This window comes from Tigriopus californicus, chromosome 10 (assembly GCF_007210705.1).
Source record: "Tigriopus californicus strain San Diego chromosome 10, Tcal_SD_v2.1, whole genome shotgun sequence".
Classification (NCBI taxonomy): Eukaryota; Metazoa; Arthropoda; class Copepoda; order Harpacticoida; family Harpacticidae; genus Tigriopus; species Tigriopus californicus.
In genome coordinates this window covers 3,410,831-3,426,360 of record NC_081449.1, presented here as the reverse complement: position 1 = coordinate 3,426,360, position 15,530 = coordinate 3,410,831, and the positions used below count along the sequence as shown (strand labels likewise).

Below are 15,530 nucleotides of genomic sequence, written 5' to 3'. Positions count from 1 at the left end.
TCCAGGCCCAAAGAAGGACAATGCCAAAGTATTCACCTCAGAATAATGAGTGCCAACCAATTATTTGATGAAATTACCATTTTCAAGCGTTTTTCAGAAAAAAAAATCATCTCGTGACCAATTTGTGTCTCTCGAAAAATGAAGAAATACTGGCCTCAACAGGTCGAAAGAACCTGATTCCTCACGATCTCATGTTTAGTTAATTAAGACTTACTTGCAACGTCCGACTATCATGTCGAGCGTAGAATACATATTCATCATAGTTCATATCGAATGGTAGCACGGCAAGTTGGTTGGCCCTTCTGCCTGTCACCAAAGGACAATTTAGACCCTCAACAAGAGTGCTATTAACAGACAGCTTCAATTTGTAAGATTGAAATCCCAAAGAGCAAGGTCCCTTTCTATCTTGATTCAGCCGCTCACGGTTGAGCCTTTTTTCTCCCACACAATGACAACGTGGTAGGACTTCAGACTAAGTGCGTCAAACCTGCGGATTATTGTGGCTGATGATGATAAACACGTCGTAGGACCCCCTCCCCCATTCGAGGATTGAAGCTTTCCAGTGGTCCACTAAGTAAGGAATGATCTTGAATGGTGGGACTCGTGTTCCAAGCTCTTCAACCCTGTCCCAATTGCTCTTTGATGCCCTCTCAAAAAGGGGCCTGGACGGGTAGTATTGAATTCTGTTGAGACACGCAAGGTCGGCGTTGACGTGTCATATCAGGTCTGATGAATCTAGTTCAAGGCAGTAAAGCGACTCCTTGATCCACTTGAGATTGTATCCAAAAAGGCCATTTTCAAATGATTGCATTATTTCCATCAGACACTCTTAGAAAGACGAACATTAAGAGACTTCAATGTTGTGACCTCATTGCACTTCGACTATACGTAATGGACAAAAGATTCGGAAATGTCGTGCCAAAGTTATTTCCTGAGCTCTTCTTGTCCTTCCACTCAGGCGCGAATTGAGTCGATCGATTAAACAACTTATTTTAGTCGAAAGCAGCATGCTTTCCACGAAACAACCTCTGTCCTCGTAAAACTTTGACTTCGCGGGACTCAAATATCGGTCCTATTCTTCACGAGGTCTGGACTGTTGTCTTCTTTTTCATGAGCAATTGTCATTCAGAGTTTCCGCCCATTTAAATCAGGAAGAGCCTTTTTTATTAACGGCTCCAGAAGCCATCCCGGCCAAAACCTGCTACGGAAAGAAAGTTGGTTTTCATTTGCGACGCCTCTTTGTGTAGTAACATGTAGGAAGACGACTGAAGGTAGGGGAGAAACTGAGACGTCGGACAAATATTTGGCTCCTGTTGACTTTTCGGCATTGGGAATGAACTAGAGAATATGCGGAGATTTCCATGGAAAGTTACAATGTCACTCTTGCTTGCGCATGCATTAGTAGGCTCGATGGTTTTGGCTACTCCTTTTTCACCACCAACACCACATTGTTCTGTTGTAAACACTCCCCTTATTGCGTGAAGAGGATTGACTGAGGAAGAAGGATGGCTGGAGAAAATGTTTCCGAACAGGGTTTCCAATAAGTTGTGAACGCTTTTTCCTGAATGGCTAGTATAGAATGTCCACATTTATTTTATTTTATGTCTTTTTCACTACACGAACAAAAAAAACCGGTCTTTAATAAGGCACAATAAGACAGGTATGAATAAATCAAGAATTCAGGCTACGTTGTAAATTGTGAACGCTTTTTCCTGAATGGCTAGTATAGAATGTCCAGTCCAATTTTATTTTATTTTATGTCTTTTTCACTACATGAACAAAAAAAAACGGTCTTTAATAAGGCACAATAAGACAGGTATGAATAAATCAAGAATTCAGGCTACGTTGTAAATTGAACACGCAGAATCGTCTTTAACTAGTTGAGTAGTTAATATATAAGGCTTTTATTAGAAAATACGTGATTTGACCCCTCGAATAAAACCCATAAGTTGCTAAATTTTTGAACCCCTACTTGAACTTTGGCGTCATTGGTCAACATTTAAGATTCCACACTTGAACTTCTTTTTGCTGAGAAACAACTAAACTTCACCAACGGAACAAATTTTGTTTCACTTTCCAAGTACTAATCTTGGTAGAAAAGATATTTGTTGGATCTACTTATGACTGGGATGCAAGACATGACAGATATGAAAAGTGCTCTTCATTTGTGGGACTAATTCCCATGTTTGCCACTATAATGATGGACTTGTAAGGCTGTACACATCGCTCCCTATAGCACATTCTCTGCACATTTTTGTCATTTCTCCCCAGCAAAGCATGCCATTCAATACCTTTCTCTTCAAAAATGCAAAGGGGTGTTTCTTTCAGCAAATACTTTGAATCGCCTTGTTTTCATGTCTTCCCTGTGGTGCTCCTCGATTCGAGAAAGAGCCAAAGATCAGTGAACCTTCATGAGGAACATGGATGACTGCACTTTACTCGGCTTTAGTTGGACGATCTTTGGCTAAAAGAGTTTTACACCCTTTTGACCAACCAAAGACGTCGAAGAAACGCGACCAAGCACCATCGGAATTCAAATTGTTTTTGACTCTTTCCCCTCTTCTCCTCTGAGTGTTAGTACATACTCCACACATGTAGCAATCTCATACCCCTAGCTCGTGTATGTACTACATATCCCAAAGGTAGGAGATGTTCGTATGTAGTACCAAGCAGAAAACCACAAGCTTAGATGATGATGATGATGATGACTCAGTCTCATTCCAGTTTGCGAGTGGAGTCCTTTCTCTACAACTGAGTTAGTAGTAAGTAATAAAATCGTATTAGGGACCTACAGTACGTAGTAGGGAAGACTGAAGAGAGGGAGAGAAATTGATTACTTTTCAGTTGGCCAAGACAGGTAAGCGAGTCCCTCGGCAGCTCTGTTCTCACTCGCAGTCATGACACACACACGAAAAAAAAAACTTGCCATTTGTGGCACTGCCACAGTTCTGTTGGTTTAGAGCCACCCTTGCAGGGTATTATCCAGAATGATACTGCATGCAATCGCATACCCGACATGATTGTGATGAGTGTATTCCATGCTTGCTTCGAAGGGGTCTTCGTTCCACCTTGGGGTCTGGAATGCCCGAGTAGCCATTACAAAATTAACTCAGTACAAATCGAATGTGCTCCAATTGATAGGTTTTCTAGGGAGAAGTGTGTTTATGACTGTGATTACTGTACTCAGAGGAATAAATGTCGGGTTCGGGAGTGTTTATGAGTCACCTGGTGGTTCTGCAGTCAAATTTGAAAAGGGAGTTGGTCTTCCTTTGGATAACAATACCTACGAGGGGTGATCTTTCGGAAAGACGGTTTCCCTAAAAGGCTTGACTCTTTAGAAAAAAGTACTTGCAAATAAACCATCAAGTTTTTGCACTACTAAATAACTATACTGAGGAAGACATACGGTTTCAAGGTTTAGCATCCTAATAATAGTAAGCAAAGGAGGCTAAGTCATAGCTGTTTTTTATTTCTGAACCTTAACGAACCAGAGACATATCATAGACCAATAGGCAAAAATGGTTATCCAGGCACAATTGGTGAGCGCAATACTTTAGTTGATCAAATCAGCCTGTTATAAAAGTAATCTGTAAACCCTTTTATGCTTGGAAAGAAGGCAAAAAATAAGAATTCATCCTAGAAAACTGTACGCATGCCTGGGTAATATTTTGACAATTGTTATTTTTTATTGCGACACATTTGTCATCGGACAATTGGTAGATTTGAAAGTTAACATGATGATGATTGTTCCTTATTACGATGTCTTCTCAATGGAACTTTTGGGTTAGGCCGTGTCCATCCATTGTTGGTCCTTTAAGGATAATTGGTTCTTCAAACCCATACTTGTCACGACCGGCAGTAAAAAGGGATCAACATTTTACATTTTGATGAAATGGCCCTCGTAGAGTTGAGCTCGCTGTCAATACTTCCATCTGAGTCGTGACGGACTTACCTGGATAGATGGATGGAAATGCATTGTGCAGATCAAGTCGAGAGACACATGGTGGTAGTGCTGGCTGGTATAAGAAGATGAATACGTGTCTGATTGCCATCATCATGGTCTCTTGATCACCATGATAAATGACGTTCAATCGACAATAGGTGTCTCTTCCCTTGCTTTTAATATGGGACTTAAACGAAATGTCACGCGTTGCGTCAACTTACGGCTGAAAATCGAGGCCCCGATCTCGAGGTTTTTGAGAAAATCAAGACCGGCTGCACTGGATATCTCCTCTCAGTTCATAGTTAATTGTCATCCGACCATGTGTGGAATTCAACCACTACTAACCTGTTACCACTGCCAAAGACTCACAAACACACACACGTTCACAAATTCCGTTCAGGAAGTGTATGAAGTATGAAATGGGGGCCAGGCAAACCCGTCTTTCCCAGGCGGAAATTGGCCCCTAGGTACATTGTGTACATTGGCCGTGAAAAGGGGAAAAGATTCGAAACCATGTAATTTGCCAACCATTCTGTTTTCATTATGACCCAGGACCTTTCAGACCATCGCGACTTGACTATTAGTGAGCATGTGTCTCAATGTTTTATCAAACAGGTGCATATAGATGGAATGTACCTTGAGTGCGGATGTGTGTGTGTGTGTGTGTGCTTTTTTGACATAGAGTTATGGTAGCTAAGACAGTGGTGGTGGTTGGGTTGCCACATGAGGTAGTATAAGAACTGGGTGAGATCATCGGGCCAAACTCACTCACACATAAAGAAGTGGGTTCTTTTGGGTCGCGTTGGGAAAAAAGGTATGACCGATGGCGCGATAAGCTCGCTCAGCTCTTGATTTGGACGGATTCGAAACTCCCATTGCCGTTCTGGGTGCTTTTGCTTCAAATTTGGAGTTGGGATTGCGTGAGTGTGAGTCTATGTACTGTAATTGTGGCGTACTACAATGAACCGAGAACGACATTCACGAACATTGTAGGATGACATGAGTTCTCGTTTTTTGTGTCAAGTGTGTATGTGAGTGAGCTGGTGCTGCGTGAGTTTCACCCAATAAATCATATTTGCCAACGTGCTTTGAAAGACAAAGACGAAAAGTAGCAAACGTCCCTCTCTTGTTCGGGGACATTGAAGTTCCAAATTTGCATGTCGAAACTATAACTGCATACATGTAGGGAACGTAGGGTTTTTAAACCTGATCGTCGCCTTAGGGAGAGAGTTAGCGATGTTATCAATCGCTCCATTCTATTTCACTCTCCGCCGTCCAGAGGCACTTCTCGCTCGGTGGAGCCCATCCACGATGCGACCGTATATGTACATACACACGTACTTATGGACAGGGAGGGCACCTACGCATCTCTTTAAAGGTTTCGTCAGAACAACACCTAGAATCGAGTTCTTTAAAGAGGGATGAACGAACACGGGGTTGTGGGTTGACCAGCTAGTTCTTGGTCTCATCCATAGATACAATAGTCCTTTAAAGCACGAGATGGACGGTTTAACAGTTGTATTGATCTGAAAATGGTCGTGGAAGTTGCTCGTGCCTTACAAACTACATTCCCCCGCCCCCCCCGTGTCCTTCCAACCCACGAGTAGATAGGGACTACCTGGTCGAGCAGGGACGACTACCTTTAACCGATGGCCAACCTTGAGCTACCGGGATTCAAAAGCTGAGTCATACACAAGAAATGCATCGCATTGGGCTCAAAATCGAATATATTTATTTGAAGCAGAATTTAGACGGGTTCAGTTGACGGCTTCGAAAGTCAATAAGGGGAGGAGGATGGATGGCTGGGTGAGACTAAGAATACGTGTTAATAATTCTTCTTGGATAGATAGTACGTGAAGAAAGAGTTAGTTAAATGACAAGCATTGTTACAAGAACTCGCTTTAAGCGTATTCTTGGTCTTCCTCTTCCTCATCGAATTCGCCCTCGTCTTCTGCAGTGGCCTCCTGGTACTGTTGGTATTCGCTGACCAGATCATTCATGTTGGACTCTGCTTCGGTGAATTCCATCTCGTCCATGCCCTCGCCAGTGTACCAATGCAAGAAAGCTTTGCGACGAAACATGGCAGTAAATTGTTCGGAAATGCGCTTGAACACCTCTTGGATCGAGGTCGAGTTACCGATAAAGGTAGCGGCCATCTTCAGACCACGAGGGGGAATGTCACAAACGGCCGTCTTGATGTTGTTCGGGATCCACTCGACGAAATATGAACTGTTCTTGTTCTGGATGTTCAACATCTGTTCGTCCACCTCCTTCATGGACATGCGGCCACGGAAGACGGCAGCCACGGTCAGATAACGACCGTGGCGAGGATCGCAAGCGACCATCATGTTCTTAGCGTCGAACATTTGTTGGGTCAATTCGGGCACTGACAAAGCGCGATACTGTTGACTGCCACGGGAAGTCAAAGGAGCGAAACCGGGCATGAAGAAATGCAGACGAGGGAAAGGCACCATGTTGACGGCCAATTTGCGAAGATCAGCGTTCAACTGACCGGGGAAACGAAGACAAGTGGTGACACCGGACATGGTCAGGGACACGAGATGGTTCAAGTCACCGTAGGTGGGGGTGGTGAGCTTCAATGTGCGGAAGCAGATGTCGTACAGAGCCTCGTTATCGATACAAAAGGTCTCGTCGGTATTCTCGACGAGCTGATGTACGGAAAGGGTGGCATTGTAGGGTTCCACCACGGTGTCAGACACCTTGGGGGAAGGAACAACGGAGTAGGTGTTCATGATGCGATCGGGGTACTCTTCGCGGATCTTCGAGATGAGCAGTGTGCCCAAACCCGATCCGGTTCCACCACCCAATGAATGGGTCAACTGGAATCCCTGAATGCAATCGGCAGATTCGGCCTCTTTGCGAACCACGTCCACAACGGCATCGACAAGCTCAGCACCTAGGGAAATAAATAGAGTTCTAAAATTTGTTACAGGTTTATCATGGAAAATTGACAACATGAGAGCCATAAGTAATGCTTTCAGTTGGGAATGGTTCGTGAAATTTAACTCAGGGATTCTGATATGGACACGGACAATTAAGTTTTAGCCTTCCCTCCTCTCAAACGTAACAGATGCATCGTGGAAACTCATGAGAAAATGCGAGGCAAGTTTTTCCTCCAGACCCCAACAATGCGGTTTGGAGGTTTTTGTTGGTAGGAGGCGCCATCCTCAACGGCGTGATAGAAATCTCTAATGTTTCAGCAAAAATGCTCCACGAGGAACAATCTTGGTAAAGGCTTGCAAGACTGGATATTGTTGATGAGCATGACTAATATTGCACTTTCTTCTAATCGGAACTACAGAGTGGATCGAGCTTTACTTGAGATTACCGTACCCTAATCTCTCCTTCATTGTTACATATGACGATTTCCGGGCAGCAAGGTAACTGCATTTTGAATCCTTATCGAGGACGAGTGAAGCAGGTAATGTAAAAGGCGAATCTGACCACTAAGTTTCAACGCGGTGTTGGTTTGAAAATGAAATAAATTTATTTCGATTGCATTCTTCAGAAGCAAATTTGGGTGGGTTTAAAGGCAAAGTCGAATGGAAAGAGGAAAACAGGAATTAAGAAGTGCGATTTGTTATTCCTAGCCAGAGACTTAGTTATTGGAGTAAGAAAGGAACCACGACGTTCCTGGTCTCGCCCTTAAGCATATTCTTGCTCTTCCTCCTCCTCGTCGAATTCACCCTCATCCTCGGCAGTGGCCTCCTGGTACTGTTGGTATTCGCTGACCAGATCGTTCATGTTGGACTCTGCTTCGGTGAATTCCATCTCGTCCATGCCCTCGCCAGTGTACCAATGCAAGAAAGCTTTGCGACGGAACATGGCAGTAAACTGTTCGGAAATGCGCTTAAAGAGTTCTTGAATGGCGGTGGAATTGCCAATGAAGGTAGCGGCCATCTTCAGACCACGAGGGGGAATGTCACAAACGGCAGTTTTAACGTTATTGGGGATCCATTCCACAAAGTACGAACTGTTCTTGTTCTGGATGTTCAGCATCTGTTCGTCAACTTCTTTCATGGACATGCGGCCACGGAAAATGGCAGCCACGGTCAGATAACGACCGTGGCGAGGATCGCAAGCGGCCATCATGTTCTTAGCGTCGAACATTTGTTGGGTCAATTCGGGCACTGACAAAGCGCGATACTGTTGACTGCCACGGGAAGTCAAAGGAGCGAAACCGGGCATGAAGAAATGCAGACGAGGGAAAGGCACCATGTTGACGGCCAATTTGCGAAGATCAGCGTTCAACTGACCGGGGAAACGAAGACAAGTGGTGACACCGGACATGGTCAGGGACACGAGATGGTTCAAGTCACCGTATGTGGGGGTGGTGAGCTTCAATGTGCGGAAGCAGATGTCGTACAGAGCCTCGTTATCGATACAAAAGGTCTCGTCGGTATTCTCGACGAGCTGATGTACGGAAAGGGTGGCATTGTAGGGTTCCACCACGGTGTCGGACACCTTGGGGGAAGGAACAACGGAGTAGGTGTTCATGATGCGATCGGGGTACTCTTCGCGGATCTTCGAGATGAGCAGTGTGCCCAAACCCGATCCGGTTCCACCACCCAATGAGTGAGTCAACTGGAATCCCTGAAGACAATCGCATGATTCTGCTTCTTTGCGTACCACATCCAAAACGGAATCCACCAATTCGGCACCTAGGGTATAAGAGAGAAGGGAGTTGTCAAGCTGACAAAACTGTAGGTTCGAGGCTCGTTATCAACTAACCCTAATAACTCTTTATCCTAGCCAGGATTTAACCCTACTGGAATTCTACTCGGCCTCAAACCTCTACTGCTCCATATTCTTCATTCGTCATCTTCCAAAATCAAGCAGACAAAGTAAAATGGCGGCAAATTTTTCCCTGCGAAAAGAGGAGCTCAGCGAGCCGAGTGAAAAGAGAGTGGGAGAAGACTAAAACGAAAAGGGCGGAAAGAGGAGGAGAGGAGGAGGCTGGTCGTACCTTCTGTGTAATGGCCCTTGGCCCAATTGTTGCCGGCTCCTGACTGGCCGAAGACGAAATTGTCGGGACGGAAGATCTGGCCGTAAGGTCCGGACCGCACAGAGTCCATGGTGCCGGGCTCCAAGTCCACCAACACGGCTCTGGGCACGTATTTGCCGCCGGAAGCTTCATTGTAGTACACGTTGATGCGCTCCAATTGCAAATCGGAATCGCCCTGGTAGGTGCCCGTGGGGTCCACGCCGTGCTCGTCGGAGATGATCTCCCAAAATTTGGCGCCGATCTGATTGCCGCATTGGCCCGCTTGGATGTGCACGATTTCTCGCATGGTCGATAAGTAAGGATTCTTCGAGGTAAAACTGGGACTGAAGAGTAGGTTCTGCGAGATTCGAACGGGTGTGACTCCTTAGGCTCGTCTCTCTCAACTGGTCTATAAAACCGTTTCCCATTTGATGACTTGGACTCGAGTGAGCCGGCCGGGATCAGTGCAGGCAAGCCTAGAGAGCCGAATCAGCCGGAGGCTAGGCACCCTGTGGCGGCTGAGACACACTCGGGAGTGAAGGAGCGAGGTTACAGACAGTGTTCTTTAATCTATTCTAAACAAATAGCTTAAAACTAGTCGTTTCTAATGAAAAGGCAGCTTTCGAGAACTTTTGAAGCTGTGCCATTTAATTCATGACTATTTCATGCAACTGCATTGGGGTCGTACTTTTTGTCATGTTGGATTAATGAGATGACCAAAACCATCCACTAGTTTCTCTAATTATTGGATTCAGTGTAGAAATTCGTGATTATTTCATTGTTGTCACGTGCATTATTGGTTTACTCAATTGGCCGAAGTATTGGCAATGTGGCAATGGTGCGAAATCACGACATTTCAGAGACACTAAGTTACTGGCCTGTGAGGAGCATGCTTGAAACGGCCAAAGTGACGAAGGACTGTTTCATTCTTCCGTAACCCCTCCGGTTCGAAATTTCACACAAGCTCAAGTAACCGGGGCTTGCACTTCAAACGAAAGCAAAAAAAAAAGGTTCAATATTGGAGCAATTTGCGTTTCAAGAACAGGATTTATCCATTGCTTGTCCAATACTCTGGGTATATGTTAGCTAACCGGCATTAAGGCACAGATTAGAGGCTCGAACGGTTTAGCTACCCTGTTCGTTCCAGCGGTTCTCCAACGATCCATGACTCAGAGGAATTTTCGAAACCAACCACGTTCCAGAACTACTTTCTGGCGGATCGGTACGATTTCTGCGATCCCTTTGGCGCCCGAGAGAACTTCATTAGACCGTTACAGAAACGAATTCCTACGCCAATCCACTCGACAAATGGCGCCACACCTTAATGATTCCTTTTGAATTGGAATGTACTTGACATCACCTGATTTGGTGTTTGGAAGCTCTATTCAACTCAACGAATGGACGAATGTGCCATCATTTCAATATGAACTTACTTTGTCATGCATGAGATTCTTTGACAAGCGAGATCTACTTTCTCACTTGGAATTTGGGAAGGAACAATTTTCTTCGAAGTTAAGGTATGGATGATTCAGAAGTTCGTACCGATGAGACATGAAGCATGAATTTTTCTGGCTTTTGCTTAAAATTTGACGAAATGAATCACAGATGCAGGATCGCTAAAACCACGGAACTCGATTTCGGACTCTCACAACCTAATTGACAGCAGCTGATGTTTACATTTTTTCTGGGACCCAACATACTTACCTGAGGGACCCAGGATTGACAATTAGGTCCTATTTCTCCTAATAATAATGTCCAAGCAATTCGGCTTGATCAAGCCCAAGGCCAAAGGTGGCAATTTCTTCCAGAAGAAGAATATATTCGATGACGATTCCGACGAGGAGAAGCCTGGCGAAGCTCCGTCCAAATCAGGAGCGACGAGTGGGTCAAAATCTAAGGATTGGTTCAAGGCTTCCATCGAAGCCAAGCTGAAGAAACAAACCAAGATCGAAATTGAAAAAGCACTGGAACAAGACGAGACGGTCTACCAATACGACGAGGTCTACGATGACATGAAGGAGAAGAAAAAGGCCGAAGTTGTGAGCCAAAAAGATGTGGACAAGAAACCCAAATACATTGGCAATCTACTCAAACAAGCAGAGGTCCGAAACCGTGAAAATGAAAGGCGAATCGAGCGAAAAGTCCAGAAAGAGCGGGAAGCAGAGGGTGACCAATTTGCGGAGAAAGAGGTTTTCGTCACGGCCGCTTATCGGAAGAAAATGGAGGAAATGCAAAAACTAGAAGAAGAGGAACAGAGGAAGGAACAAATAGAAAACCTCTTGGATGTGAGGAGGCAAAAAGATATGAGTGGATTCTACCGGCATCTCTATCGACAGACCATGGGAGAAGAGAAGGGGCAACACGAGGAAAAAACGAAGAAAGAGAATAAGGAAAAGGAGCCAAGCACAGAAGAAGCCCAGGAAAAGATGGAACGGAAAGAAAGAAGCTACAGGAAAAGGAATAAGGAAAAAGTAGAATCTAGTGAGGATGAGGGATCTGAAGAATCCTCGTCCTCCTCGGAGAATGAAGAAAAAGAAAAACGGCCAAAGGATGAGGATAAAAACCAAGAAGAGAAGGAGGAAGACAGGAAAAAGAGGATGAAGGAAGACAGAGAAAAGCGGGAAAAACGAAAACGGAAGATTGAACGGGGCGAAAGTTCTAGCGAAGAAGAAGACGACGATAAAGATGACTCAAAAGATAAAAGTGGAGATTCCCCCAAGGGAAAAGTTCAGAAAGGAAAGGAGAATAAAGAAAATAAAGCACAGAAGAAAGACAAAAAGAAGTCCAAGCTCGACATTTGGAAGAAAATAACAGTAGGTCCTGTTTTCGATGCGGCCGTAGAACGGTATTACGAGCGAAAAGCCAACAGATCCGGGTTTCCGTGGAAGTTGTCCTGATTAGTTCATCAATTTATTTTTGTTACAATGCACCATAGTGATTCCTTCTGATTAAATATCTTCGAAGCCGTTCAATGATCGTGTTCGGTTATTAAACATGTTATAAGACTCAGAGGCAAGTATGTATCGTACCTATCGAATATCGAACGGTCCAAATATGAAATGAGGAGCGTGATGTGTCCAAGCGTAAAGCATGATGCCATCCAAAGTTATAACAAAAATATGAATGTGACCAATTCTTCGTTCGGGTCGAATACGAAGAGGTCTGCAATGTCAAAAAGTGCGGGGTTTGCCAATCCAACCGTATTGATTAAAAAGCGATAAAATCAAGCCGCTGCCCGATCCTTTTGTGCAAACACACCCTTTTGTGTTACTTTTTTACTTAGTTTTCTCTTCTTGGGTGACTGAGTAATGTATCCGTTGACATTTTCAACTCATCTCCGCTGGGACCTCATCTAAACCACAGTTTTCTAGTCAAAGTTTATATTTTAAAAAGGGTTTCTGCGACAAAAATATGTTCTGAGCGACCGAAACCACGCAATGACATGATATTGATCTCGCAACCTAGATTTGGCTCCACGTCGCCAATTTTACGCGCCTTTCTTCAATTCGCAGCTAAAATAACTCTAACGTTGAATATCCGCCGACAGCAAAACAAAATATGGTTTTATTTGCCTTGTCCAATCGGGATTGGTTTGAAATTTTGAACAGTGTTCCCAATAATCATTTAGGATTGATGAAAATAGGGCTGCGAGAGGGCGGCATTTACCATTTAAAAATCGTAATGCACATGGACTTTGAGTTGGTGAATGCGCACAGACTGCAAGTCTGCACAGCTTAGGGAAGTTTTTGCCCTATTGATTTATTGCTGCTGTAAAACTCAACCTCGTGAAGATAAAATCCGAAGAACGGAAAAACTGCATTACATTCTCGAGCCAATCTTAGGCCAACCCTTAGTTGTCACACAAGAACTCTGTGCAATTAAGTTTGTTGGAAGGACGCAATGCTTTCACAGAAATTTTTTGATCCTTTTTTAAGATTTAGCCCTTGAATAGTAGCCAAAGGATAAAAAAGATTTGTTCACTACTTAGTGAAACAGAGAGACGGGACGGGACGATCCTTCGAAACTAAGGGAGCACACTTAGTGCAAAAATCCCAGAGTTTCTGTTGAGATTGTCCCTCTGCGTTTGAAATTAGTAATCATTCAACTGACATATGTTACGTAATTGGAATAAAAGAAAACTAATTTTATTGCAAGTTTTTGCCCCATAGACTTGTGTCACGTAAAGATTGAAATGATAAATTTACTGAAACATTTTTACATTAACCGAAAAAGGAATATTGAGATCAAATCAACATCCAACAAGTGGAAGCCATAATTTAACCTTATTTTCATAGTGCTAGTTATACTTGCTTGTTGATCTTTCTCATGCTCATAAATTTGGAATGTTTTGTGAGTATACTTATGGAACCAGATGTTTGTTCGTCAAGTAAAAAGCGAGATCGAATGAGATTATTGCCGTTCACTGAAAACGTTACATCTTATTTTTCCTTTACTTGACATCAAAAAACTGGGCCTAAATAAATATATACTTAACTAAGCTCATTGATAGCACTAGAGGACCGAGAGAGATCCAGATATTCATTATCATGACGAGTCCAAAGTTGTTGGCATTTGTGATTAAGCAAATCCGTTGATTGATAATTCCAACATCAATCCATATTGGTATAATTTCATAGTTCATATGACGCAAAGAAGATTTAAAAAAAAATAGTGCAGCGACTCTGAGTTTCAGCATTTTGAGGAGGGAAAAAGAAGACAAACATTGTGGCCAACTTGCACACGCACTCGCTCTTGAATCCCATTGAATTTTCAACTATCGAGTAACTTGTGCTACAAAACTTTAAAAAAATGTAACTTTTGTGCAGTTCTGTCACTGTACTAAACTATTGTTTCAATAACAGAATACTGTTTGCTTCAAGAAACCGGGAAAGTAAATCAAATGACAAATTCAGTTAATGCTCGGTGCAGATTGGCTACAATGTTTGTGTTCCTCAAAATGCTTAAGATCAGGGTAGCTACACTACATTTTTCTTAAATTTTATTCACTTAACATGGCCTATAGTGTCTAAATAATGATCAAACCAAATGCTACTTTCAAGATGTTTGAACGATATTTGAAACCATGCCTCGGCTAGAGCATAAGTAGAAAATGAATGAAACCAATCTGAATTTGTCGATCAGACCTGCATTTAGATAATTGAACATAGTAAAACCCACTTGCGTCTATTTTTCTCTCACAATTGGAAGCTTCTTTCTTGTCCGTGGATGAAAAAAGTATGGCTTGACCCAGTATTGTCAATTTGGCATGGGAGAAGTATTACATTTAAACCGACCTTCTAAGCTTAAGAACTTGAGTTCGACACTTGTTTAATTTTCTCCTCTGTTTTTCGGTTGAATTTCCAATTAAGCTTGTGATTATCGAGCCAAAAATGCAAATGAAGCATCAGGACTCATTATTATTTGTCAGTTATTACAATTATGTTTCAAGATAATTTGTCATTGTCAGAATTGGAAAAGGCAATAAAACAAATGCTGAGGCCGCTCTTTATTACGTCTGACCCTGTCCTATCGTTTAAAACTATTTATTAAGTGAAGAAAGCTGGATGGCATTAGAGTCAGGCCTCCCAGGTATACAACAATTTTAACTTCTTTTAAAACCATATTGAAAAGAAATAATTATGCTAGGCTACACTTTATTGTCTGGTCTAGGTATATTCAAAGTTTCTTTTGCAAGAATGGGCAGCAGGAACTTTTTTCAGCAACATTATCTCGAATTACTTGAATTTCGGAACATTTGAATTTAAATTGTTGTTGTCTCCCTCCTCCATCCACGCATATGGCTCACGGATATTAGCACGGTCACCCGATTGATAAAGCATAAAGAGAAGGATATTATAGAGTTAATTTAGCCTACCTTGACTTTGCCAAGGCCTTCGACAATGTAGATCATAGGCTCTTAGTTAACAGGCTCAACAAGTTAGGAGTTCAGGGAAAGGTTCTCGATTGGATTCGAAGTTTCATTCATGATTGGAATCCAATGGTTAAGGTTGAATGATCGCTTAATGACATATTTGATGTCAATTCGGGTGCCCCACAGGGCTCCATATTAGGTCCTCTCCTTTTCATCATCTTCATTGCTCCATTTCAGAAGCTTGGTCGTAATGTCAGTGTCTCTTCATATGCTGTTGACTAATTTGACCAGGAAATAGGGCTGTTTTTGATAGAACGATAAAGGACATGATGCTATGGCTTACTAATTAATGCTAATTTTCCTAACATCACAGCTCTTTTATTGATACAAAATGTTATTTGATGGCGATATGTGTTCATGACTAAGCTCGGAGAAGAAATGAAACTAAAAATGAACCTGTTAAGCAACAAAGTTGGAGACCATGTGCCAAAGAAAATGTCTTCTTTTTTACCCCTCGTGAGGTTACAATCCGCACTAAAATCTACCTTTTGGTGTTTCATTCATGTTGTCTGTATTTGTGCATGCAACCTTGCCAAAGCTGAAATCAGATTTAGCCCTTGATATTCAAATTCTGAAGGGTTCGTTTATGTTAACTGGAATTACAATATCGTGTTACAAATGACAAGCCTCAAATTTCGAGAGCAAATGAG

General features: G+C 42.8%; 3 protein-coding genes across 4 annotated transcripts in view; 2 read left to right on the top strand and 1 right to left on the bottom strand.

Annotated features, from left to right (window-relative positions):
* LOC131888827 (eukaryotic translation initiation factor 4E-1A-like) overlaps nucleotides 1-177 on the top strand; it is a 1,650-nt gene extending 1,473 nt beyond the window's left edge. Inside the window, exon 3 of the mRNA XM_059237766.1 lies at nucleotides 37-177. The gene's annotated coding sequence lies outside the window, so the exon portion shown is untranslated. The remainder of the gene's footprint in view (nucleotides 1-36) is intronic.
* A 5,475-nt stretch (nucleotides 178-5,652) lies between these two features.
* On the bottom strand, nucleotides 5,653-9,381 carry LOC131889568 (tubulin beta chain). 2 transcript variants are annotated; one of them, XM_059238698.1, is made up of 2 exons: nucleotides 8,931-9,381; nucleotides 5,653-6,860 (listed from the first exon to the last, which is right to left on the bottom strand). In XM_059238698.1, the coding sequence occupies exons 1-2, from the start codon at nucleotides 9,253-9,255 to the stop codon at nucleotides 5,845-5,847; spliced, it is 1,341 nt and encodes a 446-aa protein (XP_059094681.1). In that variant the 5' UTR covers nucleotides 9,256-9,381; the 3' UTR covers nucleotides 5,653-5,844. The 2 variants fall into 2 exon arrangements, with proteins under 2 accessions (XP_059094681.1, XP_059094680.1); XM_059238697.1 differs by lacking the exon at nucleotides 5,653-6,860 and adding an exon at nucleotides 7,429-8,625 and having other exon boundaries at nucleotides 8,931-9,377.
* A 748-nt stretch (nucleotides 9,382-10,129) lies between these two features.
* Nucleotides 10,130-11,920, top strand: LOC131889569 (nuclear speckle splicing regulatory protein 1-like). Its single transcript, XM_059238699.1, has one exon. The coding sequence runs from the start codon at nucleotides 10,700-10,702 to the stop codon at nucleotides 11,843-11,845; it is 1,146 nt and encodes a 381-aa protein (XP_059094682.1). The 5' UTR covers nucleotides 10,130-10,699; the 3' UTR covers nucleotides 11,846-11,920.
* Nucleotides 11,921-15,530: the final 3,610 nt, after the last annotated feature.

Coding starts and splice junctions, on each gene's coding strand:
- LOC131889568 (XM_059238698.1), bottom strand. CDS start 9,255: ATGCGAGAAATCGTGCACATCCAAGCGGGCCAATGCGGCAATCAGATC. Junction 6,861..8,930: donor CAAGGGCCATTACACAGAAG/GTACGACCAGCC, acceptor TTATTTCCCTAG/GTGCTGAGCTTGTCGATGCC.
- LOC131889569 (XM_059238699.1), top strand. CDS start 10,700: ATGTCCAAGCAATTCGGCTTGATCAAGCCCAAGGCCAAAGGTGGCAAT.